The sequence below is a fragment of the Acomys minous genome (genome assembly GCF_964271855.1).
Source record: "Acomys minous genome assembly, chromosome: 2".
Classification (NCBI taxonomy): Eukaryota; Metazoa; Chordata; class Mammalia; order Rodentia; family Muridae; genus Acomys; species Acomys minous.
The window spans coordinates 113,977,631-114,004,827 of record NC_140484.1 but is presented as its reverse complement, the minus strand read 5'-3'; the positions used below and the strand labels follow the sequence as shown (position 1 = coordinate 114,004,827).

General features: G+C 47.0%; 1 protein-coding gene across 9 annotated transcripts in view; it reads left to right on the top strand.

Moving 5' to 3' along the window:
* Positions 1-27,197, top strand: part of NTRK3 (neurotrophic receptor tyrosine kinase 3) — a 403,447-nt gene that overhangs the window by 57,759 nt on the left and 318,491 nt on the right. For all 9 annotated transcript variants that reach the window (XM_084773602.1, XM_084773598.1, XM_084773597.1 and 6 more), the window contains 2 exons: positions 20,914-20,988; positions 21,582-21,653. In XM_084773602.1, coding sequence (XP_084629728.1) covers positions 20,960-20,988; positions 21,582-21,653 — 101 coding nt within the window. In that variant the 5' untranslated portion in view covers positions 20,914-20,959. The remainder of the gene's footprint in view (positions 1-20,913; positions 20,989-21,581; positions 21,654-27,197) is intronic.

Below are 27,197 nucleotides of genomic sequence, written 5' to 3'. Positions count from 1 at the left end.
TAGTCCCAGTGCGAGAGAGGAGAGTCTTAGAGTTTGCTGGCCAGGCAGTTTTACTAAATTGGAACATTTTGGATAAACATGAGAGCGTCTGTCTGAACAAATGAGGTGGAACATGACTGAGGAAAACAATCAAGGCTGACCTCTGACCTCCACACGAACGAATGTACCTGCCTGTGTACACGGGTACCCTTCCTCTGTGAGCACATACATTGGAGTCAGCAATGTCTTTGCATGCCCACTTTTCCCATCAAGTTATGCAAGCACCAGGCAGCATTGGATTCAGAATTGATAGCTTAGCGCCCCACTGCAGTGACCAGCTTGGAAGTCTCTGCTTATCCACAGAGGAGAGACAGTCTATGATGACCTGAAACCGGAGACAGTACCCAATCCTCCAGATCCTTTGTTTCCCCAACCCCCAGCCTTACACACTCATGACAGTTCTATTTATGAAGATGGTACAATAAGAGATTAACAAGGACCGATAGTAAACTAGGACAATTGTAATCTTATAATGTACCATATGCAGCCCTTTTGTATTGATGAGGGATAACACAGTCCCTGGACGTTGAGATGCAGCGGGAAGGATGATGTAAGCATTGTTGTGCTGTTAGCTCAACACAGAAGCACTGGCACTGAGTGTCGTGATGAGATACTGTGATGGTTGATCCCATAGTCTAGACAGTTATGAAATGACTGTCCAATGCATAACGTGCCAGAGGCCCTTGCTGGGGTCGTGCCTGGGCTGTATCTGTTGGATGTGGTGAAGCTCTGGTGGTGTACCCAGCAGGTAGCAGCAGTCTTTTCTCTCTCTTCATCAGCAGCTCTGACAATATAGCATGATGATGATGATGATGATGATGATGATGACGACGATATGTGTGTGTGTGTGTGTGTGTGTGTGTGTGTGTGTGTGTGTGTGTTGGGGCTTTTGTCTTCACATCTGGGTGGAACTGACATTCTGAAGGAACTTTTAGCACCTTCTATGGTGCACACAGAGTGAGAGGAAAAGGCTCTTTGTTGGAGAAGAGATCACTTCTGACACCAATGGGAAAAATCTGATGGAGCTTGAAAGAGCAGCTCTATGAAGGATCACCAAGGATCAGGTCAACCAGAAATGACTTTGTGGAACATGCAGCACCTGAAATAGGCTGATTGCAGGATAAGTAGAAATGATCAAATGACTTTCCTGCATGTCTGCAGTGTGTTACAGTTTATTGTGGTTTTTCTTGGAGGCTGCTTTGATCATCTAAAGAACCCTGTAAAATGGAGCTTCTCAACATTAGCGTGTGTGTGTGTGTGTGTGTGTGTGTGTGTGCAGAGGATAGAGGACAACTTGTGGGAGTGGATTTGCTTCTTCCAGCATGTGCATCTTGGTCATCAGGTTTGGTGGCAAGCACCTTTATCTGCTGAAGTGTCCAGATCTTTATAATTGGAGTAGAGGAGTTTACCAGAGGGAGAGAAAATTCTAGGAAAGGGGAGAAGCCTGGAAGACCAGGTTGCTAACAGAAACAAAAGGCTGGGATCCCGAGTGACCAAGTTGGTATTCCAGGGAGGGGAGTTTGCACCCAAGCGTCACATTTTGTATGATATTTGAAGATGCAGCGTTGGAGAGCCTTCAAAGAATAACTATTTAGTGTGATTTGGAGTAAAAATGAGATTGGGGACAAATGCATTAGCTGGTATGCAGTGTAGTTCTCATCCACGCTATGAGGTAACATGGCTCACATTTACATAGGTTCCATGTCCACAGCTGCTAGGTAAAAGGTGTCTTAGTTTGGAAACCCCTAGAAAAGACCCTAAAAGAGAAAAATCATGAGTGGTAGCTCCTTAGTTTGGGAGAAAAATGTCAGGAAGCCCAAGTGAAGGAGTGGGAAACTGAGATAGAATCTTAATCAGGGTTCTATTGTTGTGATAAAATACCATGACTAAAACCAACTTGGGGAAGAAAGGTTTATTTCAACTTAATGCTTGTAAGTTTGTTATGAAGGGAGGTCAGGCCAAGAATGCAAGGCTGGAACCTGGAGGCAGAAGCCATGAAGGATGCTGCTTTCTGACTTGCTCACCATGACTTGCTAAGTCTCTTCTCTTCTAACTTCCAGGAGCACCAGCACAAGGGTAGCATTGCTCACAGTGCACTGGGCCCTCTCACATCAATCACCAATCAAGAAAATGTAGCACAGGTTTGCCCATAGGGATATCTGGTAGGGCATTTTCTCAGTTGAGGTTTCTTTGCCCCAAATGACTCTAGCTTGTGGAGAGTTGATTTAAAACTAGCCAGCACAGGCAGGAAGTCATAGGAGTATGCACCTTAGTGGCAGCTATGGTGAGCTAGCTAGGGTTTATTCAGGAAGAAACTCTGTGAAGAGGTGAGGAACCAGGACCTCAGTGACTTCCCATCAAATGAAACTATGAGAGTTAAGGCTGTTGTATGTCACCTAGCATCCTAAAATAGGAGGGTCTGAGAGTCAGCAGCAAGGCCTACCTATTGTCTATTCTTGGAAGTCCTCATGGTGTTATCTGTAGAGGCTCTGGTTGCTCAGACATTCCTGCAAACCATTGGCAAGGTCATTACCTAGTCAATGTTAGATTTCCCTTTTGCATTTGTGGGGTTGGACTTTAGTAGCTCCGGACTTCTCTTTTAGGCTAACACTAGATCCATGGGCTATGCTCAGCCCCTTGAAGACCTGAGTATGGATGCTCCCCTTGGCAACCGCCTTTCCAGAAAAACTCTGTACACAGTTGCTCAGGCTGTTGTGAGGCAGTGGCCTGAACCAGAGGGTGTGAGATGGCTCTTGAAGAGTTCCTAGGCAGCGACGGGCCTCACTGGTTGAACTCTGGAGATGGAAGGGAGTGCCTCATCACTCCCATAAACAACTGCCCAGAGGGGATAGCTGAACACAGGTGGGGTATGAAATAATACTGACTCACTCTTTAGGTCCTTTGAGGAGCCTACTTTAGATTATGGAGCTCTCTGTCTGGGCTTCCAACCATGACTTCCGACTCTTCCAGTCCCCCCAACTGGGAAAGTAGTCACTTCCCCAGAAGTTGGAAAGAAATGACTCGAGGGAACGGCAGAATCAATGAAAAGAGATGCCAATGGCAGGTGAGGTTGGGAGACATTGAGAAAGGCTGCCAAGTCACAGACTGGTAGGAAAGAAAGTCTAACCAGCCTCCTTGTTGGGGTGATGGTCATGGTAGGGTACCTGGGTGGCAAGAACCGGAGGCTAGGAGGAAGGTGCTGCATGTGCAGAGTCAGCTGGGAAAAACCATTAAGGTGTGATTGGAAATGTGATCTGCAGAATCCTAACTCTTCCCATCTAAGCATTGCTTTGCCTACTTCAGGAATCCTCTTGGAAGTATGCTCCCTTCTACAAAGGAAGGGGGGCAGGGTAGAGTGATTTAGTGCATCATTCTCATATGTGCTGTGAGGCTGTCATTAAGAGTGTTGTATGCTATATGCCAATGTGTATCCCAGGAGCCTAAAACTGCAATCCCTGGGGACATGCCCAAAGGACCAGGCCTCTGTGGCTCATTGTCTATTTCCATTAAGGTGCAGCTTGACACAGTGGTGCCTTAGCCTTGTGTCTTGATGTGTTGTAACTCACAAGTTTGAGCCCAGTAACTACTGGATTCTACATCGTATGTGTTGAGAAGGGTGTTGAAAGCCACCCTTAGGTACATATGGCATGAATGAGGACTATTTGTTCCTAAGAGCCACCAGGTTGCTAGCACAGTCTTTTTGCAGGGGAAAGGTGACTCCTACTGTGTTATTTTTCATCTTCAGGGAATCTAAGAACAAGTCCTGTGCTGCTATTGACCCTGGAATCTTGAGTGGCATATGGGGACTTGCCCCATACCTCAGAGCACAGGAACTGTGCCCTGGGGACCCATGGGTGATAAGTGTCTCCTATACCCACAAGTGGCATTCTGAATCCCTAGGGCTTGCCAGTAAAAAAGAGGAGAGGGAGAGTTCCAGCTGGTCTCAGATGTTGAGCTCATCACCAGGGTTGGAAGATCCCCATGTCAATGTGACATACCACAGGCTGTCAGGATATTGAGGTGTGGGTCAGATCAGAGCTGGTCTGCTTGACTACAAGAGCCAATGTATGGTGAATCTGGGCTCTGATACTGTTAAAATCAAAATTAATAATGTGTGATTCCAACAGCGGGCCTGTTAATGTTAGCAAGTTGGTGGCAAGGGCATATATATTGGACTTACATCCATTTAATAGGAAAAGGATGCTATGTGCTAACTGGGTTGTGAAGGCTCCAGCTGAGGAGCTAGGATTTGGGCTAGACATCTCAGCATCTCACAGCAGTGGCAGTTAGGCATCCCTTTATACCAATGAGGTGCTGAAAGTGGGCATGGAGGAGGTGTTCTGGATTGTGGGTAAAGTAAGAGAAATCTCCCCAGGAACATCAGACATCAGGATGAGGCACACAGTTGTGCTTTTAGTGAAGTGAAGTTGACACACAGTTGGAGCTTTCCAAGGAATGAGTAGAGTTCTCAGTACTGCTGCTGAAGCCAGTCCAGCTCAACCAACCCCACCCAGGCCTTGGAGGTGAACACACAGAGTAAATGATGCCCTGGGATGCTGGCTGGGCCAGGCAGGAGGGAACGAGGGGGAAGGACTTCATGGCCAGTGCAGCAGATTGTCAGTATGCTCAATGGGCAGACAGGCTCATGGGAATGTTTTTGAATGCTTCTGCCCCTATTAGTCAGCCTCTGGGCTACTTCCTCCTGACACACAGTGGGGCAGGAGAGCTGTTTGTGGTGAGATGTGAACAAGCCAGGGATGACCCGATCTGAACCCTGCTTCCCTAAATTACAGGTTTTCCTTTCCATGTACTCACAGGAGGGCATCACCTTCTGAGGGAATGGTCTTCATTCTAGAAGCCAGTTGTGAGTGTCTGCTTTGCTTTATCCCTGGACTCCACTTATGAGCCTCGCTGTTGTAGACCTCGAGGTGGGGAGTAGCTTTAAGGATAGAGGCCAAGGCTGAGTCTCCCCGAACTGTTTCCCAGATGTTGGAGTCACAGGAAGTGCTATCACCTTGACCTTGAAGTTTCTATTCTGTAGGAGCAGAGGGCCTGCTCAGCCTCCGGGGCTCAGTGTGCTCCAGCAAGCGTCTCACTACGGCTGTCTATCATCCCTACTCTGTTCCCTTTTCCTGTCCCTCTGTGGATTCCCAAGGGAGCACCTCAGTATCCCGTTGCTTATTTGAATGATTCCTTTAAGGATCCAAGGGTAAAGCTGAGAGCTCAGGGAAGGAGAGAGAATAGAGCATCCATGCCACATCTAACAAGGAAGTTGAGGCAGCAGGCCCGCTTGACATTGGAGATACCCAGAGAAAAGAGGAAGCCTGCACTCTGAGGATCTAAAGTTGTGTGTGGGAGATGGGCCTGTTAGTATAGGAGGACACTGTGAGTGTCCTGTGAGACACTTGGTGACCTGTGTGGAGTTGGAATTTGCTGGCTCACTGGTTAAGGCTGTGAATTTGTTCAAGCAGCAAGCTACCTTCATAGCAGTGGGTAATGCTGCAACTGACTATCCTCCAATCATGGGCTCTTCCTTGCTGCCTCCCCACCGCACTCTCACACTATTCCTTGATTTAGGAGTGAAGCTTAGGAGGAAACTCAGGGGACTGTGTGAGGACCGAGAGCTGGCCTGAGGTAAGAGTGAGGTCAAAGCATGCCTAAATGCTGGAAATTTCATCCTGAGATCCAAAGGAGTAGGGCACCCCATTCCTCAGGGCCTTTATGTCCTGAGACATCCCCCTTAGCCCCTGGAAGGGGTCATGTAGCCTGGCAGCCAGGTTAAACTTCCTCTCCCCTTATAAGGTCATGTCCAGAGCACCTGGAATTCACTCTTTTTTTTTTTTTTTTTTTGGTTTTTCGAGACAGGGTCTCTCTGTGCAGCCTTGGCCATCCTGGACTCACTTTGTAGACCAGGCTGGCCTCGAACACACAGTGATCCGCCTATCTCTGCCTCCCGAGTGCTGGGATTAAAGGCATGCGCCACCACGCCCGGCTGGAATTCACCCTTATGCAAATGAGGCATACCCAGCACCCAGGCCCAGGCCAATAATGTACACTCACCCCGAAAGCCGCTACCCACCCCAAAGGTTTAAGTAGCCTTTGTTTCCTCAATTAAGCAGGCTGTCTCAATGAAGCCTGTGCCCCAGAGTCTGGAGCTCTCCGGCAGCCGCCTGAGGTCTCTTAACCCTTCCTTTTCTTCCCTCCCCTCTTCCTGCCATACCTGCCCTCATTTTCCCAATCAGGAACCTCAGGCCAATAGCACCTTAAAGGGCAGAGAAGCAGAGCCTGAATGGCAGTTAGGCAGGCTGGTTTGCTCTGTGTCTGTGCTCTACCAGAGATCACGTATTTTTTTTAAAGCATGTGTCTATCTGTCTGTACTTGTTTCTGTGTCTATTTCTTTGTGTGTGGTATGTGTGTTCATGTTGGGGGTGTGCATGTATGTATGTAGTTGTACATACATGTGTATGCAGAAGATGGAGGTCAACCTTGAGAGACTTCCTTTAGCGTGCTCCACCTCAGTTTTTGAAACAAAGTCTCTTACTGAACCTATGTTTCATCAACTCATCTAGACCAGCTGGCCAATGAGCTCCATGGCCGAGCCTGTCTCTGCTCCTGCTTGCTCCTGAAGTACTGGGTTACAGAGTTGCCTAGATTTTATGTGGGTTCTGTCAATCTGAACTCATGTCCTCATGCATGTGTGGTAGACATTTTACACACCGAGCCAAATCCCAAGCTCCTAAAATAACTTAAACGTCTAGAACTTTCATCTATCTATCTATCTATCTATCTATCTATCTATCTATCTATCGTATGTGCCCACTTGTGTACACATGTATGTCATAGGACATTGTGTGGAGGCCAGAGGGCAACTTGTGTGTGTTTGCTCTCTCCATTTACCAAGTGGTTTCTTGGCATTGAACTCAGATCCTCAGGCTTGGAAGGCAAGCACCTTTACCCGCTGAGCTGTATTTGCAGTCTTAAAATAGTTTTTAAAAAAAAAAAATTAGCACATATACAAAGAAATAGGCTTCGTTATGTCATTTTTAATGCCTGTGTGTCATTATACTCTGTTTTTATTCATCTTTCTCCATCACTGCCTTCTGAAGATGGTGACTATTTTAAATGTCAGCACTAGCTCTATGACAGAGGGTTTTGTGACCTAAAGAAGGGGTTCCAAGAAAGGCTGTCATAAGGTAGGGGCATCTGAGATGAGTTTTGAAGGACAAGGACCCCGAGGATTGTGTATGTCAGTCAGCATGTTTTCCTCTTTCCTGTTTTGTGCTTGTCCCTTCACATTGAACTTCCACCCACTCCCAGACCTTGGACAGCTCTTCCCTGCCTCAGGATGGAGCTCACTTCCTCTCATTTCCAGCCTGGGACTCCCCGTGTGGTCTAAACACTATGGATGAGCTGAGCTGAGCTGAGCTGAGCGCAGAAGTGCAGGAGACAAGAGGGCAAACAAAATAAATAGAATGCATCCGTCTTTGTTGTCAAGGAATTTTTGCTCTCACAAGGGAAGCCAGGCAAATAATGTGGAGACTCACAGGTGACAGGATGGCACACATACATCAGCAGCCGCCCAGAGATAATTCTCCAGTAATTGGAGGGTGAGGCTGGGATCACTGAGCGACTGCATCTGGGTGGCGATGAGTGGTTTGATACAAGCTTACTGGAGAGGGGAAGATGTGCCTATCAGAAGCCCAGAAGATGCTCAGCCATACAGATTCCTGAGAACCGAGGGGCTGGCAGGATCAGGAGCACAGTGCAGAAGGAGTATCAACAAGCTGAATCTGGGCAGCAGGTGCTTGTTTGGCTAACGTGTAAAGTGGAGGTTGGGTTATAAAAGGGGAGGAATGGAGGTTGTAACATAGATAAGGGGGCGCCATCACATTCACATCACAGCCTCGGCCACTGCAGCAACACACAGTCACTCCAATGGTTCATTGTTACTGTCAACATAAGTGAATTTAGAGCAACCTAGGAGCCTGGGGAGGCACACCTCTTTGAAGAGAAGGTTAACTGAGAAAGGAAGACTCACTCATGGGCTATGTGCCTAGACAGAATGAAAGGAGGAAGAGTGAGGCCAGGTGAGGTGCAGCATCCTTCTTCCCTGCTTCTTGTTTGCCACAAGCTGCCACTGCAATGGTGTTTTGCTTATGTGTACAGATTCAAGTTCAGTGGACCGAACCCTCTGATGCTGTGATCCCTAAAATGCACTTCCTCCTTTCAGTTACTTCTGTTGATGTTGGTTCCATGGCCAAAAATAATACATACAGTCATTCTTCCTGACATGGTGGCCCAGGCCCCTGACTTCACTTCTTATACAACCCATGGGCCAGTTTTCTTTTTGGAAGAGGAAATAAACATTCTTTGAACTCTAGTATATTTAAGGTGTCATGCTGAGACTATTACCAGCACCATTTAAATCCATCTTTATGATGCCTGTGCGAGTTGCCACAGTTTTTCCTATTGTATAGAAGGGAAAACTGAGACCATAGGAGATGACCTGGCTCATCAGTGGCAGGCTGGGAAGTTGGCTAGCACCAAAGCTCATCAAATTTTCACTGTACCAATCTTCTTCAGAAAGTTCAGAGGGGAACAGGCTCTGAAGAATCCTGGCAGGCTGATGTCTCTGTTAATATGAGCACACTGCCCCAGGCGGCTTGATTTTTATGCGATGGTTAAGAAGATACAGGAAAGAGTGGAATAAGATTCACAAAAGGCATCACAAAGGTCCCATTAGCAACCTCCACCCCAGCTTAACTCTGGAGCTGCAGCTCACGGAGCAGCCTCAGTTGTGCAGCGGAACATAGGGAGCTGGACAGGTTGTCACTACCCTCCAAGGGTCTACAGCTCTTTACCTACTGCTGCCTCTATTACAGAGTTTCCAACAGGTTTAAAGCTTTTTAATAAAAATTCTGGTTTAGTGAGAGAGCTATTTGTTTGCCATCCGGGAGGTCTTGAGCCTGCCAGGAACATGTTCAATATCATTTTGAAAAAGTAGAGTCTTAGAACAGGTTAGAATGTGAAGATTGAAAATTGAAGGGTCTGCTAAAATATCACTATATGCTTTTGAGCATAAGAGTCTCTTGGACACAAAGACAACATAAATCATTGGAAGTACAAGAAAGGCAATACTGATGGGACTTGAGTCTGAGAGAAAAGATGCCAGCCTCTTGGATAGATATTATTTATAGATGTTACCCTTATTGTCTCTCCTTATACTGTGACCATGGCAGACATCACTAATTGATCATAGCTTGTGTTCCACATTCTATTACAGATTCCTGAACACAGCAGTCTTGCTAACTCACTGGTATTGTGCATATGTTAAGTACACACATAGTTCCTGCTATACTGTTTAAGTCAGGAGGACTCAGTGGAAGAACTTGGGAGAGTTCAAAAGGTTAGGAACAAGCTATTTTGTTCATATTAGATTTTTGGAGTTGAGGGAAATACATACAGTGATAACAGGAACAGAGGGCAGGTTAGGCATGAAGGGTGTACATTCAGAACTGGAATTAATCTCTAATTAGATAGTAATAGAAGTCATGTGAATAGAGAGACCATTTCCAAAAGAGTGAACATATGGTAAAAGAACAGATGGTTTATTGCTGGAGGAAAGGAAAATGATTACCATGCTGGATCCAGGGAGAAAAAAGGTCAAAGAACATTTCCTTCACTTGGTGAGGAAAGAAGCCCATCTTACCAGCTCCCTACTTGGATCCCTTTGGAACCTTCAGAAATTCCAGAGCTTGCCCTCTGATAGGCTACAAGAGCTAACATTACTTCCTTCCCATTAGATTCTGAATGAGAATCCAGTGCCTTTTAAAGGATGTGGCTCCGGGGACCGCCTCCCTCTTGCAGGTCCCGTGTAGTCCTCTTCTGCCGAGGTCTATCCCATTCTTCCTTCCACCCTTGCAACCTTTCTTCTCTTTGGCCTGTTGCCCTTTCAGCCTCACATGTGCAGAGCAGAGAGCCGAGAACCGTCAATGGCGTCTCGTCTTTCTGATGGCTACCTTGACTAATCACTCTGACACTTCCAGGTTCTGGGATAATTATTCTTGCAAAGTCAAGGTCCCCTCCCTTCCTCTCAGTGACCTGGAATTACCCTCTAACAAGGAAAATGCCCCAAGCTCTGAAGCAGCTTCTCACATTAACTCTGAGACACAGTTGCAGTGAGAAAATCTACCCTTTTAATGGGGGAAAATATTGCCCTCGTAAGTCTTTATGCAATGCACTTGTGCTTAATGCTCACTTACCAATTCGCCTTTATAACTTCCATATTGAGTGAATTAAGTCCTCCATGCGGGTAGTTATTAAAGAAGTGATAAGTGCTTTATAATTCAGTAAAGGGTGGCCTGGTCATTTCATATTTTTCTAAGGAAATTGACCACCCGAAAGGCAGCGTTCTCAGAACCCCTGAGGCCAGCTGATCTTAAGCTCAGAGCTCATCTTGTCACATCTCTTTCCAGCCAGCTGCTTGGGCCAGAATGAGATTCATCTTTTTGTTCAGGCTTTCTCCTCCAGGGACCACTGAGGAAGAAGGGTCAAAGTCAATGTTTATGTCCTGCCACACACCATTTCTATTCCTTTTTTGGTCCTGGCTCAAAGCTAAGGTGTCTAGCAGGGTCTGGAGTTGAATGACAAGGTCAACTCCGATCTACGTGCAGGAGTTCATTTCCCAGGGCATGTGAATTCCAGGCTCTGATCCCAATATATACACACTATTTTCTCCATGCCTTAGCTCTTCAGATAGGTGGGAAAGATCTGAGCCCCATGAAGACCTTGGTAGCCATAGCTTTTTTCCCCCCACAAATTGATGCAGTTCATTATGCTCTGGGAGGAGCTGTCATTTATTACTATATGTTGTGTGAGACATGCTAGGACCCGGGGTGTTGTAGATTGGATAATTAACAAGACCAAACATTTGCCTGCTCTCCTGGACTCCAGTGCAAGGGAGACAAGAAATCACATAAGTGATGGCTTATGACTACTGGGACAAAGAGATCAACATTATACAGCCATAGTGGTATTGACATTTGAGGTTGGAAAATTAACCTTTGTTGTGAGGGACTGTCCTGTGCACTGTAGGCCTTTACCCACACTACCTCCCCAGTAAAGGCAAAATGTCTTTAGGCATTGCTATATGTCCCTGGGGAAACATGGCCACCCTGGCGTGATCACTCTTTGTCTAGTAGAAGGTTATAGAAAGTGATAGTATCTAGGTTGGTTAAAGAAGGCCACAGTGGCAGTGACATTTTAGGAGGCTCTTTGGTGGCATCTTGGCTAAAAGAAACAACAAATGCAAAGGCCCTGCTTGGTGGGGGGAGCTTGGGATCCTGGAGAAAAGGCCGTTGAGTTAAGAGGAAGCTTCGTTTGACCTGGGCGTAAAGAGGTATGAGTCACATCATGGCCCACTTTGTTGGCCTTTGTGAGGTCAAATTCTATCAGAACTGCCATGTGCAGAGAATAAAGCCACCAGAGACTTGCCTAGTTTTTGTTTAGGTTCAAATGCTCACGCAGACTTCTGTGTGGAAGGCAGATTTGCTCAGGCTGAGTGGAAGCAGTAGTCATGTTTTGGAGGGCGTGAGCTTTGTGCATGCTCTGATGATGGTGGATTTACTGACGGCCTAGATGCTGAGAGGATAGGAGTGGTAGAGTTTGTTTTGTGCATCGGAGTGGTACTGACGCAACTTACTGAGATGGAGAAGACTCAGGAATAGGAAGCAAGGCCTGCAATTGGATCTGATAAATTACAATGTTAAGAACCTCAAGTAGGAAAGAGGTCTTGCTAGAGGCAGCTATTGAGGTGCTGTCATCATATAGATGAGTCTTACAGCCAAACACCTGCCTGAGGTCATCTTGGCCATGAAGGGCATAGGTGACAAGGGGGACCTCAGGGTAAGACCCAGTAGACACTGACATTTAGGGATCAAAGTATATAGGATCAACAAAGGAAGGTAATAAGGAGTGTCCAAGGCTAGACAGCAACCCAGCAGCCTGTGCAGCCAAGCATGCCAGAAACGGAGTGCGTTTTAAGTAAAACATAGTGGTCATCTAGGTAAAATGCTACCAAGAGATTGGGTAATGGGACAATGATAAAGAGTCTGTTGGGGTCACCAACACGGGAAATGCTGGCAGCCTTTTCACTGTGGTTCCTATAGAGCAGGCAGAACAGAGACAACCTAAAGTCAGAATATCAAAGTGGGGTGGTGAGGAAGTAGGCTTCTCTGACTATGGATGGATATTTTGGAAATCTTTGTCACAATGAGGGGTACTGGCATGAACTGATGGCTGGAGCAAGATAAGGGAACAAGGAGATTTCATTTGTAGGTGATCTGTGATAGAAACTGTTTACAGACTGATGGAAAAGCATGGGGGAGGCAGAGCAAGGAGGGGGTGGGAGGAAGAGGCATTGGAGGAGTTGTTCTTCGAAGGTAGAAGAAGGTTGATGCAAAGGAGAAGATCTGCCTGGGGAGCTCAACAGCAAAACACTTAGGTTCTGCTGGGCGTCTGCCGGGCTCACTCACTTATTCATTCACTCTGGTGTTTTGGTTTGAGCACTTGTACAACACTGCCCATGCAAGCTCCTGGTCATTGCTCTTGGAAAACTCATGGTTTGGTGGCAGCCATAGTTACATAGAGGGGACAATGGAATACATAGACTCAAGTGCCCCGGGCCATTATCATTCCTTGATTGATATAAAGGGGTCCCTTTATGTCCCTCATTCTTAACACTGACCGTGGACATCAGACATGGGTTTGAGATGGAGATGTGTATATGGCTCTTTTGAAGCTTCCGGCTGTTTTCTTCCTGCTTCTAGATCCACATTGACTCCCCGGGGTGCCTGCCATATCTAAGACATTCAGCCTATACTTTAAACCACATCTTTCTTGGGAGATCATCAGGGTACTGTGAGGTTAGACCTGAGCTCTGGAATACTCAAGGCCATTCAGGTAACCAGCATGGGGACCATCTTGTATGGAGGTAGGGTACCCTCCTGGAGGCTGTCCAGGTATGTGTTTACCCTGCAGCAGCTGCCTCTATTTGAGATTCTGGAAGTAAGTGGAAAACAAGACAGATCCAATTGCTGTTCCCATGCATTATGGTCCTAGTGTAGATGACTTTATGACAAAAATGTAATAAAATAATCAAATAAGACTATTACACATGGCTATTAAGGCCACAAAGGACACAAACAGAGCTTGTGCCAGAGAGGAACTGAAAGAGAGATAGGGGCCTGTGAGCACAGGGGCATAGAGGGCTGGCTTCCCTGAGCATGGGAAACTAGCAGAGACCTGGAAGAATTAAAGGAGTCAGGGAGGTGTTCTCAGTAGAACACCTGGTTCATAGAAGGAACAGAAGCCAGGCCAGAGTGGCTGGAGCTAACCCAACAAGGGGAATGTGTCCAGAGGAGGGGCCCTGCTATCCCATTCATGCGGGGCCTTACGTGCCATGCCGTGATGCTTGTAGTTATTGTCATGTGGAAGGAAGCAATGGAGGCTTTGATTCCCCGCCCCCCCCCCCCCCCGGCATATAGACTGATGAAAGAAAAGAATGAAAACAAGAAGAGGTTGGAAGTAGTGGCTGTTTGGCATGATGATGATGGGAAAGCTGGCGTCAGTGTCCCAAAGCAGCCCAGATGACAGTAATGAGAGCAGAGAAGCAGGTAGACTAGGGAGGGGTGGGGTGGGGGGCAGGAAGGTCGGAGGTTAGGACAGAAGAGTCTGCACTCCAAAGGGAACAGGTTGGCTTGCAGGTAAAATCTTACTGTGGGGAGTTAGAGCTTTCTTCATGGGGTGACAGAGGGACTGCGTCCTTGATCTTTTTTTTCAGCACCGGAAGGGCGCCGGTGTGCACTCATGCTATCCTTATTCCTGGCATGAACTTTGCAATCGATCAGAAAGACAACATAGATGCTGTCTCTCCCATCTGTTAGTCTTAGGATCTAAATGCTCCTTTTCCATGTGTGAGGGCGGGTCCCAGATGTGGGGCTGGCTTGCCATGGTCCCGGGCACACATATGCTTGTAGGCTGGTATGCTAATGCCTTGGCATGCTAGAAAAAAACATCTCAAGCCACCCCCTACCCCTCCTGCCCCCAGCTCTCACATCTGGTTCTTCAGGCATCTAATTCCCCAGTAGCAGCTGTGAAGGGAGAGAGAGAGCTGGTGGCTTGGCTAGCGTGATCCCAGGCAGCTCCTCCCCAACACCCCCCCCCCCCCCCCCCGTGGGGCCTGACTTCCATGGAGCTGTTGTTCTGGAAGGTTTGTTTATAATGCTAAACATATCAGATAATTGAAAGCTAAGCTGCTGTCTGGATCACTAGGCATAATATGCCTAGATAACAAATCAATTTCCTCATTGCCCTATAAGGCTTCAAAGCCAAGCAGTCTCTCTCTCTCTCTCTCTCTCTCTCTCTCTCTCTCTCTCTCTCTCTCTCTCTTCTCTCTCCCTCCCTCAACAACCCCCCCCCCCCTCACCCCTAGTACTTACTCTTTGCTTCACTCCTCTTTCTAGATGCCTGAAGTTACCATATACATGGTGTTTTCCAAGTGGTGAAGTCTGGAGATGGCCTGGGGAGAAGAGACACTTATATATATCTTCAGATTTTGAAGTTAATTAGTTCTGTGTTAGAGAAATGGGGAACTTACATACGAAAACAAAACACAATACCAAGAAACGATTTCAACTACCTTTTTCAAGGAGACCAAACTTAGAATACATACAATGGATGTAATGATGGTGAGCACTTAGGTATTACCAGGTATATATATGGATCAGCCGCACGTGTGTGTGTGTGTGTGTGTGTGTGTGTGTGTGTGTGTGTGTGTGTGAATTTTTTCAAATTCTTTGAGACCCTTTCCAGATCATATTTACTCTTACTTAGCACACACTTTCACCATTAGTTATTGCTCTACCTGACCATGCCCTGGCAGCGTGCATTTACTCTTGAGTATAAGTACACTGCTGCTCTAACTCTCATACCACCAGCTTTCCATAAAGAAGGTGAGGCCTGCTGAGGCTTGAGTGTCTGGCCTGAGAGCATCCAGTTCTAAGCTCTAAGACTGTTGCCTGTCTAGCCCAGACTACCTCCACCTGTCAGCCTTTCACTGCTGTGCTCCAAGAGGCTGCAGAGGACACTGGCCATAGCACATTGGAAGGAAAGAGGCTGCTCCAGGGGCCCCCACATCCTACTATCAAACAAAGAACTAGAAAAGTGCTAAAATGGATGTACATTTAAGATGGAAATTCTGGGGTGGGGGCGGGGGGGGAGGAAAGGCTATCTGAGGCAGGGAAATGAGTTCTGTCTGCTTGGAGCTTCTGAAGGCTTTGGGGTATCAGAGCCCCACAGACAATGTTGCTATGGTATAGCATTATCAAGAATGTGACTCAAGCTTTGTGTGCTGTGTTTGAGAAGGCAGGAAGATATGGGCAGCATTCTGGGAAGAGGAACAAAGATGTAGCAAGGAACTTGACAATGCAAAGGTTTTACATTGAAAGTTAGTTGTCTGGAAAAGCTGGTTGTGAAGAACAGCTCACTAATAGCAGTGTGACATCACAGTGAAAAGAACAGGAATGCGACAGAAAGGGGGAGAGGAAAAAGGTTGGAGACGGGGCAGTGTGGGGGCTGCTTTGTCTGCAGAAAGAGTGACATCAAGTTCCACCCACCAACTCGCTGTCTCGTCAAGTACCCAAGTGGCAGGAAAATTTGGCTGGAGGAGGGTACCCCGACCCTCCTGTGGGCTTCCCTACACTTTAGTTTTCACTAGTTATATGGCAGCAGATGTCTCCATGTTAAAGGAGTTTTTGTTTTGTTTTTTTGTTTTTTTTTGATGGAGAAATACAGACATTAAATTCTGGGATTATAAAGGAAACCTGACATGTTTTTAATTAAAATATGGACCACACAGTTTGTACCAAACTGATTTTCAGATTCTTGGAGATTGCCAGGTCATTTCCATATTGGCTCAAGTGAAACAGAAAGAGGAAGAGAACGCTATGGGACAAAGGGCTTTCTATCTTCAATTAATACTTAGTTTATGCTTTGTCATATTCCAGAATGGGAGATGACTCAGGAACCTGGCTGCCGGGTCTCTAGGATTCAGAGATGCAATTGTGCACTGCGGAGAGGGGCCAGTTTCTACTGCTGCGCAGGAGTTGCATAGTCACCCCTGACCGTATCCCATCCAAACCATGTTCCGTGACGTCTAACTTTAGGCCAGCCGTATTTTTGAGCTGCATACATAAGTTTGGTCTGGCTCCAGGAGTTTGCCACCCCATTTTTGTCACAAAAGGGGTGTGTGTGAAGTCCTGGCAGAGTGGTGGATTTGCAGTTTCATGAAGAGGCAATGTGAAAGCTTTGGGGGGCAGGAAGTTGAGATGAATGTGGGAAAAGGCTCTTGGCGGGTGAGTCTCAACCTGTAACTTGTTCGCACACGTGACTTGAGAGGGTCCTGAGAGCCGTGGCTTTTGAATTTCTCTCCAAGAGTCACTGGTGCAGGAGCAGCCTCTTTGGTTCGGGCCATCGACTCCTGGTGTTTGCTGCGCATCAGTCGTTTTCAAAAGTGATGTTTTTAAGCCACGGGATCCTAGCTTCAATGACAACTTCAGCAAGTGCTTTATGCGACAAGGCAAAGGTCGCGATCTTAGAGCTGGGGACCTCTGAGATACACACTTCGCTGTAGGTCTGTCCTTTGTGTCTCTGTCTCTTACCCACCAGACATTAGTGTTACTCTTTCACCAGTTGTGACAAGCAAAACTGTGTGCAGATAGGGCCAGCTGTCCCCTGGGAGACAAATTACCTCCTCTTAAGAATGTTGCTGTTAACATCCTAAAGTGGAGCCAATCGATTTAAGGTATGGGAGAGTGCCCAGGTACAGCTCTTTGGTATCTTTCTACCCTCTCTCCTTTCCCCTGATTGGAGCAGGGACGCCAGGCAGAAGCAGGGCTGTGGGTTCTTATGGGAGACCTAATTGCCATGCGTTCTCCTATCTTCTGACCATCACTCTGAGCTCCCTTTGTGAGACATCTGCATGGAGAGCCAGCCTAGCTTCTGTCACTCATTCCCCTACAGGGTTCATTTAAGGCTCGACCTTCCTTTAAAAATGTATACCTATTGAACGGGAGTACCCAGAAAAAAACACTGGACACGAAGAACCCTATGTACCGGCATGAGGTTCTGCCTCCCTTATTTGGCATTAACAAAACCATGCCAATTGTACTCTCTTACCTCATCCTATTCATTTATTATACTTTGTAGAGCCAGCCTTTCCCACTGCAACTTGTGGCCTTCTAATAGCAGCCAGCAGAGTTACCATAAGTGACCTCCCTTGCTTGGTACCAAGTGGTGAGTCATGGAAGACTTGGCAGGCGCCGGGCAACGTCATTTGCAAATGTCAAGGCTGCACCTTCCCTGGCATGCTTCTCCTCTGCCCCAACCACGGGGATTTTCTTTATTTAAAAAAAAAAAAATCAGTTTATTTAAATAAACATATATATGTATATGTATATTAGTTTTTACTGTTGCAGCAGCTGCTGCTCTTGGTGGTGGTGGAGCTGGTGATTGGTGGAGCTGGTGATTGGTGGTGTGTGTGTATGCACATGTGCCTGTAATAGCAACCTACCAGTGTTAGTTCCTCCCTTTTAGCTGATGAATTTCTAGAGATTAAATTCAAGTCACCAGACCCAATTGTAAGTGTCTTTTACCTGGTGACTCATGGGTGCTTTTTTTTGAAGTTGTTTTCCTAGAAGTCATGAATGACAGGTTTCCTGTCCTTCTACCCTTATGCCATGATGGGTCATTAAAATCAATGGTGACCCTACTCTTTTGCTATTTTTAAAAAAAAGGAACGATGGCCAAGAAATGACAACTTCTAACAGAAGCATGATGCCATCTGTACTCAAAAACCACAGAAAGACTTCTCATGTTATCCCCGGGGTCAGTGCTTTCTAAGGACTTCTATGCGCCCTGACCTGCAAGGGTTCTTGGTTGCTGTTATTATTTATTAGTGGTATTTTGTGGTTCTGGCGTTGAAGTTGGGGTCTCAGGTAAGCTGGATGAGTGGGGCTAGACTTCCAGACCCTCAAGACCTCTTCAACACACTCCTTCAGTTTTCATGTCATTGTCACGAGGCAGACATTTTATCACCCCCATTTGACAGCAGCTGAGAAAAGAGGGGTGCAGACACAGGAAGTGGCATGGACAGAGTGTCATTGGTGGAGTGCCCCTGGGGGCTAGGATTAGCATTCTGGTGGCAGCCTTGCTCTAGGCAGGGGTTGGCAACCATTTTTCTGTAAAGGGCCAGAGAGTAAATCCAGTTCTTGCAGGCCATATGGTCTTTGCAACAACGATTCAACTTTGTAACTTGAAAGTAGCTGTAGATGACAGTGAACAGATACGAACACAGAAATGTAGATTTTTATCTAATTCTCGTAGGCCGCAAAATATGTTTTTCCTTTGATTAAAAAAAATAAACAACAAAATATTAAAATGAATCTTAGTTTCAAAGCTATGCAAATGCAAACAGTTGGCTGGATTTAGTCCTAACCTGTTGTTTGCCAACCACTGTTCCAGAGCCCTGACCTCTAACCACTTGGCAGTGTGGCTGCAACACTGCTATTCCCTGACTGAGGAGCACTCAGAAGCAATGAGGATTCTGGAGCTGTGTAATTCCCTGGAGGTCTCCACACTGAGGGTTCATGCTGATGGTGTGTAGGAGGCTAAAAAAGGGTCCGTTTTGTAAGCACAGATCATAAAGGCTGAAATGAATGAAGTTTCAGAATGCAATGGTTGGCGTCTCTCCAATCATCAAGACACATTTATGGAATGCTAATAGGGCCTAAGAAAAATGATTTCATTTATGTAAGCAATTTGATTGATAGCTACTTGTTGGAAACTGATCCATGTAGGAAGCTGGGCTCCCGTGAGCGGAGAACATGCTGTATAAACACTGTGATCTCCTTGGTGTTTGACATGGCCCGTGGCCCAGGAATATACACCAGAGGGGCTTAGTGGCACAGGTGGTCTTATTCCTTTTGGCTTTTCCCTGCATCTGAAATGTTGTCAGTGTTCCTACCTCGATGAGACCAGGGCAGGAAAACTGCCTTGAAACCATGAGGCTTCCAGAGAAAAGGCATTAGAGTTAGAGGCCAGTGCCAACCTGGCCACCTGGTCAATGTCCCCAACAAATGCCAGTGTTTCTGGCTACTCCGTAGGGGCTCTGGGAGAATGTGTTTCAAAATGGACTCTTGGCATACCTTGTCACTGTGCGGCTCTAAAATGCTGCCAGAAGTCCTGGCAGCCACAGCCACGCTGTCTTTTTGGCTCTAGTTGGACTGGGTGGCAGATGGCAGAACTATTGATGTGGTCGGGCAAGGAGGGAGCTGTCTGGGGAAACATGGTGGTCACTTTTCTGGCCAGAGTGCACCTTGGGTAGCTGTATTCTTTATTGAAATGGGGATGAAACCTTTTACATATCTCTGGATGTTGAGGAGAGTGTCCAGTTCCAAGACACGTTTCCTAGGATCTTCTGGTACCTCATGGAAGGCTGTCTTTCATACAATATTAGAGCAATGAAAAGGTATCGGTAATCAACAAGGCAATGGTTTTCAACCTGGGCATTCCAAAGGCCTCAATGAAGGAATGCTTCCCCCTTCATCAGTGTCAAGCAACTAACCAAAAGTAGACACTTACTCATGATGAACCTTCTCATTATAACAACAGCCTTGAGTGTCTTTGCTTTGAGGTGGGGGTTATCCGCTCGGCCAGTCATTGATTCGTGTCTGTTGATAAAGAGCTTCAATTAACAGTGATTTTTGTCTCTGATTAATCTGAGACTATGAATTAATTATTACTTAATAAATGTAGTCTTCTTGCTAGACACAACCCTCTTTAAAGTCGAGGTCTCTTGAGGGAAAGCTCTAGAAAGAGATCTTTGTGATGGAAGGAGGAGTGACTGCTGTGGTAAGTAGGGCACGTCTCCTTCACTAGGAAGTAAGAGATTGGTCCAGGTGCTTGCCTAATCCAGACTCCAGTCTCAGAGATGAAACTTGAGCCTGGCTCCCACAGTTCCCACATCACGCTTTTTCTACCTCTACACAGTGCCTCAGAGGCCTGTAGGGGTCCCTTCTCTGGAGTCACTTTTCCATTCATCCTTCTGCATTGGTTTTCTTGAGCTTTATTTGTTTTTTTAAGATATATTTTATTAATTTATTCATATTACATCTCAATTGTTATCCCATCCCTTGTATCCTCCCATTCCTCCCTCCCTCCCATTTTCCCCTTACTCCCCTCCCCTATGACTGTGACCAAGGGAGACCTCCTCCCCCTGTATATGCTCATAGGGCTCTAAATGGAATGAACTGTGGTCGCACAGAGGGCATTGGTCTTCTGTGCCCTGGTGTGTACATAGATCACATTTCTCCTTATCTTTCTCTTTATCTTATCCTAGAAGTCATGCCTCCCAGGCAAGCCACACCCTGCTCCCTAAACCTTATCATTTGTTTTGTATTTCTGAGCAGGCATTAAGAACACTAAGGAGTCTAAAAAAAGAGCCTGACCTTAGAAAAATCCTGAATAGGAGCAGGAAGGAAGCAAATTGAGTGACAAATTTGAGGAATGGGTTTGAAGTGTTCTGGAGCTGGGGATAGAGGCTGAGCAGCTCCGTCCTCAGGCTACACACTTAGAAGCTGTGGGTCCTCCACTCCTATGATTGCGCCCCGCCATCCGGAGGGAGAAGCTGAACTCAGAGTTAATTGGTGATTTGTCAGAAGTCACGGCTCATGCTCCAGGCTTCACGTCCTGTCTGCCTGTTAAGTTTGGCACCCCACCCCTGCCAGTAGTGAACTGACCTTTCCTGTCTTCCTGCAGACACATAGAGAACTGGCGAGGCCTGCACACACTCAACGCTGTGGACATGGAGCTCTACACGGGACTCCAGAAGCTGTGAGTACACCACTGGGGTGGCTTGTGAGGAACAACTGGCCTACTGCCTGTTGTCTTTGTGCAGTAATGGAAAGTCTGCTGTTTCAGGGTTTCTTCTCCTGAATCCTCTTTGGGGATGATTGGCATCACCCATTTATGGGTGGTTAGGGGACGGACATCTTGGTCTGAACAGTCCTAGACATTGCCTGAGATTAGGGTTTCAAGGCAGCCCTGCCCCGAGGCCTGCTGAGATTGTGTTATTTTTTCAGCCCTGTGCATGGCACAGCCCTACACCCTATCCCCAGTGTTAGATTCCCAGTCACCACTACAGTGGACATCAGTGCTTTAAACATGGGGCCAGGACTGAGGAGGATGAGAAATCATAGAGACTGAAGTCTCCTTGTTGCCGGAACATCAGGAGCCCTGGTTCTCAGTTGCTGGTCCATATCCCAGCCTTCACCTAGTTCTTTAAAGGACCTGGGCTGCTCTCTCTCATTGAGCCCAGAGTTGGCCATCTAGGGTGACTATGAAGAGAGCTACATCCACTCACAGAGGTTGCCTTCCTTCTGGCTGTAATCCCTGGAGTTCTAATTGTCTTTTTTCTTTATGCTAAGGACCATCAAGAACTCTGGACTCCGGAACATTCAGCCCAGAGCCTTCGCCAAGAACCCCCACTTGCGTTACATGTGAGTAGAACTGGATTTTGGGAGAGGCTGAAGGGGTGCATGCACGGAGAAAATCCAGGGCAACGAAGCGGGCTCTGGTGTTTGCTGTCCTTGGACAAAGCCTTTAACTTTCTTAGGCATTCTAGTTTTTCTTCCTTAGCATGAGCATTCGGGATTCGGTAATCTCAGGTTTTCAGTAAGAGGAGGCCAGGGCTGAGTGGGAGAGTCTCCTAGCTCCCATGGTTGTACATTTTCCGTAATGAAATTTTGAGTTTTATGGGACTGTAAACGGTAAACGGTGGGGTTTAATGTGGACACGACTCTACTGAGACTCTGTGTAGGATGGTAGGTGTGTGTATGGGTGGCTCTTGGGGATCACAAGAAGGAGGAAGCAACATCAGACCGAGTCTTTCTAAGAAGAGCTTAGGAGAAGTGGAAGAACTCGGAGAAGTGGAAACATCCACATGAGATCACAGGTCTTGGTTTGGGACGAGGCAGAGGAAACATGGCCCCAGGGACCATGTGTACTTGTGCTTGGATGTTCCCCACTCTATATTCCTTCCTTGCCGTGCCTGACTAGTCAAATGGCTTCTCTGGGCAGAGGCGAGGCCTTGCAGGAGTGGAGCCATCCATGTTGATTCTTCTTCTCCAAGTCTAGATCTGGTAGGAACACTATGGGATTTGGAGGGAGGAAAGTCACTTCTTGTGACGAAGGAAGGTAGCATGAGAGAAAGCCCAGGAAGCGATCAGATCAAATCAAATCAACCGTCACCTCCTCCACACGTGTTTTGTTTTATTTTTTTTTTTTGTTTGATTGTTTTGCCTGAGTCAGCTCTTCCTCAAGAGAATAGCTGTGTGGCCCTTCAGTGGGTATGCCCCCAAAGAGCAGGGACTGTGCATGAGCTGGATGGTACCACCGCATCTGCAATGGGTGCGGAGGAAACCGAGGACCTACTGGCAAGTTGACTAGTCTTTCTTTTGGCCTCTGGTAGTTGGCACTTGATAACGGAAGGGGGCTGGCTGGCTAGAAATCTCTTATATATATATAAAAAAAGCAGTGCTTCTAAGATAAACAGTGGCGAAGTGGAGAGCAGTGGATGCAGGGGTCAGAAGAGATCCTCAAGAACCATGGTTGGGGAGTGGTTTCTTTTCACAGAGGTCATGGCTATACACTTGGGTCTGTGCGCTTTCCCAAGCACAGGGTGAATAGCTACTTATCTTTTTCAGCCACCTCTGTTTTGTGTTGAATTTTCTTTCTTCCCTCTGGAAACAGCAAGCTCCCTGACTATTGCTTGGGGCCATATGTACTAACAATGGGGGTGACCAAGACCTCCCTTTTAACTAATTCACTCTTGCCCCTTGCCCTGTTTGACACCCTGTGGCATGATTCTCTTGATGTGCGTGTTCTTCCAGCCAGCATTGCTGCAACCAGAGAGGAGCCTCGGACCAGATGTTCCAGGTGTTTATTTTATTGGGGATTTGAGTTTCATTGTAAAAGTCCCCAAGGGAAAGAGCCTTTGACATTTGAGAGGTCTCCTTTCTCACAACATACAGAGGTCATGAAACCACGTGTCCAGAGCAGATCAGGTGGGGACAATTGGGGCTGGGGAACCACAGGACAGTTCCAGCTGACTGCTGTTACATGAGGTGGTGGCCCAATGCCACCAGACTTCCTGTTTACTCAAGGTGAGCTGGAGCACCGTTCCCAGCTCATGTAGGGGCTGCTGTTAGACACAGTGGGTGACTCCAGAGGAGGCTGACGGATCCAGACAGCAGAGACCACAGGACAAGGCACACTCTGGCTCAGGCATGGGTTTTCTGAGCAAACTTTGTCCATTTATGAAGACACACCCCACATCCCTGCTGAGTGAATTTCCCGGCAGCTTTGGGACATTTTCTCCTGGCAAATGGTCCAGGTTTTGCTGCTCTCTCACAACATCTTCTATTTTTGTCTTCTAAATGCATTTACAAGTCTTCAGGCCCCAGCTGAGCAGTCACAAGGCGATCACTTACTCCAACACTAATTGCCAAGCCCCGGCTTGGTGGTTCTTTCTTTCTTTCTTTTTCTGCTGCTTTTTTCTTCTTTTTTTCTTTTTTAAAGGGATATGGCTGTCCCCTCTGTAGAGGATAAGAAGCGGGAAGGGTGTCCCTGCCCAAGTTATCTCAGTCATCTGAGTGGGGCAACTGTCCCTCATCCCTGAAGCTTTCCCTGTCACTAGTGTAACACTTCCCTACATCAGATAAGGAGCCCATGGCATGAAGGTCAAGTGTTGGCAGCAAACATAGCTAGACATCAGAATGCTAGGCTTCCCTCAGGGTCTATGAGTGACTGACTATCTCCTATTGACTGTTCCAGTTTTCTCTCTTTTGCTGGATGCAGAATAAAAATAAGAGAGTGGTGGGCACACATTCAGGAAAGACTTTTTTGAGAGACCGGGTTCTTTTTAAAAAATAAAACAAAAAACAAAAACAAAACCTTCTTGTTTAGACCTAAGTGCCTCAAGGATAAGGACTTTTCAACTCGATAACAGGAATATGTGCACGCTAGGCTGCGAAGCGAGCATAAAGGCAGTGTGTGTTCTAGGCAAAGACTATATGACCAGTCCCCTGTGTGACTCTTAGCCCAGCAAGTAGAGTTCTGAAGTGATGCTCGCTGATATGACAATGTGTTCTGCTGCTGCTGCTGCTGCTGCTGCTGCTGCTGGGGCCAGAACCCAAGGGTAGGGATAAGATGCCCTCAGTGGCTTCTCTCACTTCTCGCATATCCTGGAACAGCTGGATTTCTGATCCACAAACACAGTCCATTTCCCTCATGCCTGTATCACACCTGTCTTCAACACCCACTCTCTGCTTCCCTTGAACATGGATGAATCAGCCCTAATACATTCCTCTCCTCTCTCTGCTTAGTCTGCCTTGCTCTAGACTCTATGTAGATCACTCCAAGTGCTGCTTATTCCAGGCAAGACCTGAGCAGTGGATGAGCCTCTGACTTTCTTACTTCTAAATGTTTAGAGGCCACATCTACTGACTAAGTATGGGAGCCTCAGTCTTCCGAGAACCACTTCTGCAGCTGGTTCTTTTTTCCCTTTAAGAAAGTTGTTTTCTCTAGAAGGTTCACATGCTGACTGGATCTCCAGGGGGTGTCCTCATAGGCATAGTCATATAGATGCCCTCTATGAACTTTGCCCCAGTAATGGTATTTCCTTAGAGCACTTCCTGGTTTTCAGGGAACTTACATAGACTTCATCTCACTAAGTTCTCACAGCCATCCAGGTGGCTGGCATGGCAGGCAGTTTGATTTCCTAGGCCCAGAGAGGGTCGTACTGGTAAGCAGTAGAAGTACAAGCTTCTCTAGGTTCTTGGAGTCTCTTCTGAGGAATATTTCCATTATACCTATGGGGGAGAAGGCCTCCACTACCTCTACCACCACCACTATCACCACTACCACCACCACCTCCACAATCACCACCTCCACCACCACCACCACCACCATCACCACCACCTCCACAATCACCACCTCCACCACCACCACCACCTCTACCATCATCACCACCTCCACCATCACCACCTCCGTCACCACCACCATCACCTCCACCATCACCACACCACCACCATCACCTCCACCACCATCACCACACCACCACCATCACCTCCAGCACCAAACCAATCAACAAGACCAACCTCATAGCCACCAAAACCCTGAGATGCCTAGAAAATCGCACTAGGAATACAAGTCTCTAGGGAACAGCTTACTTAGTTGGTAAAGTGCTGGCTGTGAAAGCATGAGGACCTGAGTTTGATCTCCAGAATCTATGTAAAAAAAAAAAAAAAAAGCCAGACATGGTTTTGTAATGCCGGCAGCACTGGGCAAGCAGAGACAGGCAGATCCCTTGTGCTCCCTGGCCAGCCAGTCCAGCTGGCTCAGCCACCCCAGGCCAGTGAAAGAGCCCATCTTGTGAAATGGCTCCTGAGGAATGACATCTGGAGTTGGCCTCTGACCTTTACATGCACACATGTATGTGAATGCCTGTATACATAAGCTACACACACACACACACACACACACACACACACACACACACAGAGAGACAGACAGACAGACAGACAGAGAGAAAGACAGACAGACAGAGACAGAGAGAGACAGAGACACAGAGAGAGACAGAGAAAGAGGGAGGGAGGGAGGGAGAGAGAGAGAAAGAGAGAGAGAGAGAGAGAGAGAGAGAGAGAGAGAGAGAGAGGGAGGGAGAGAAAGACAGACAGACATATATACATGTGTCAAAAAAGATGAGGGAAAGGAAAAGGCTAATTAATACTCATTTAGAATTCACTATGAACCAGGGAACATGGCCTCACCTCACTTTGAGTCATCTCTGCCCTAGAGCTCCCTTGTTCCCATTCTGTAGATGGGCACAAGTCACGGCTGATTCCGCCTAAGGCCGCACCGTAAGCTAGTGGAGTAGTCAGGCTGAGGCCTCCAGCCCCTCTGACTCTGAAGTCTTTGCACTTTCTTCTGTGCCTGGAGTATTTCTTCTCTCTGGTTTTCTCAGCCAGCGCTTCTTACAGGCGGGATGTGGGGGTCTTTAAAGTTTTATTAGAGAGCTGCAATTTCTCCCTGGAGACTGAGCACCATCCAGCCTCAAAGAGCTCGGCTGAGAAAGCTGTTTAGTTTCTCTCCCTATTCAGGTCAGATCCTGTACCAACAGTTGCATTACTAACTGAATATCTTTATTGTGAGAGATTTCTTAGCCTTAGCCTATGGCCTACTTATTTCCAAGAATATTTTAATGTAAGATTTCAGCAAGTCAGAAGACTTTCTTTAATCCCTTGGGTTGGTTGTGGCGGGATTCTCTCTCATGTTCACTTGTGGGTTCTTGTCTACAAAGCTGAGGACGACAGACTCCTCCTCCTCACACTGCTGTAAGCGGACAGCCTCTTGATCTGCTTAGCTGGCAATGCTGGCTGCCCACTGTCCCGTGTGCGGGGGACAGAAGGTGAGAATGCCTTGATTTGGGCATGGGTGCAGAGATGGTGTTATGTGTTCAAGGAGAGAAAGTCAGCAGTGTTTAGGTGGATAGACATCAGTGAATGCCTGCAGGCCCCACCCTCCTGGACACTGGCTGGACAGTATGCGATCCATTTCTCCTGAGGAGACAGGGATGAAAAACACGGCGAGGCTGATTTATTATGTATCACAAACCACTAGAGGTTGAAATAGTCCAATTCTGGATTCTAGGCTGATGTGATGATATTTTAATAGTAAATGCTTACTTACCTCCCTGCCTGCCCCTTACCCTTGCACTGAGAGTTTTTTTCCCCCTAAGTCTCAGAGGGGTTGATGACTGTCATACTTGTCTCCTTACTGTCCCTATGCAAGTGGCCTTCCTGCTCTGTTCTCTGTGGAGCATGCAGCCACTGAATGAATACTCTAGATTCCTGATGGTAATAGAGCAAGGCTTTATTCTGACTCTGAGAGAGTCCGATCTGAGGTTTTTGTTTTTGTTTTTTTTTTCTTGCTGCTGCTGCTGACGTTAGGGAAGCTAGTAAGCCTCTGAGAGTTTGGAAGGG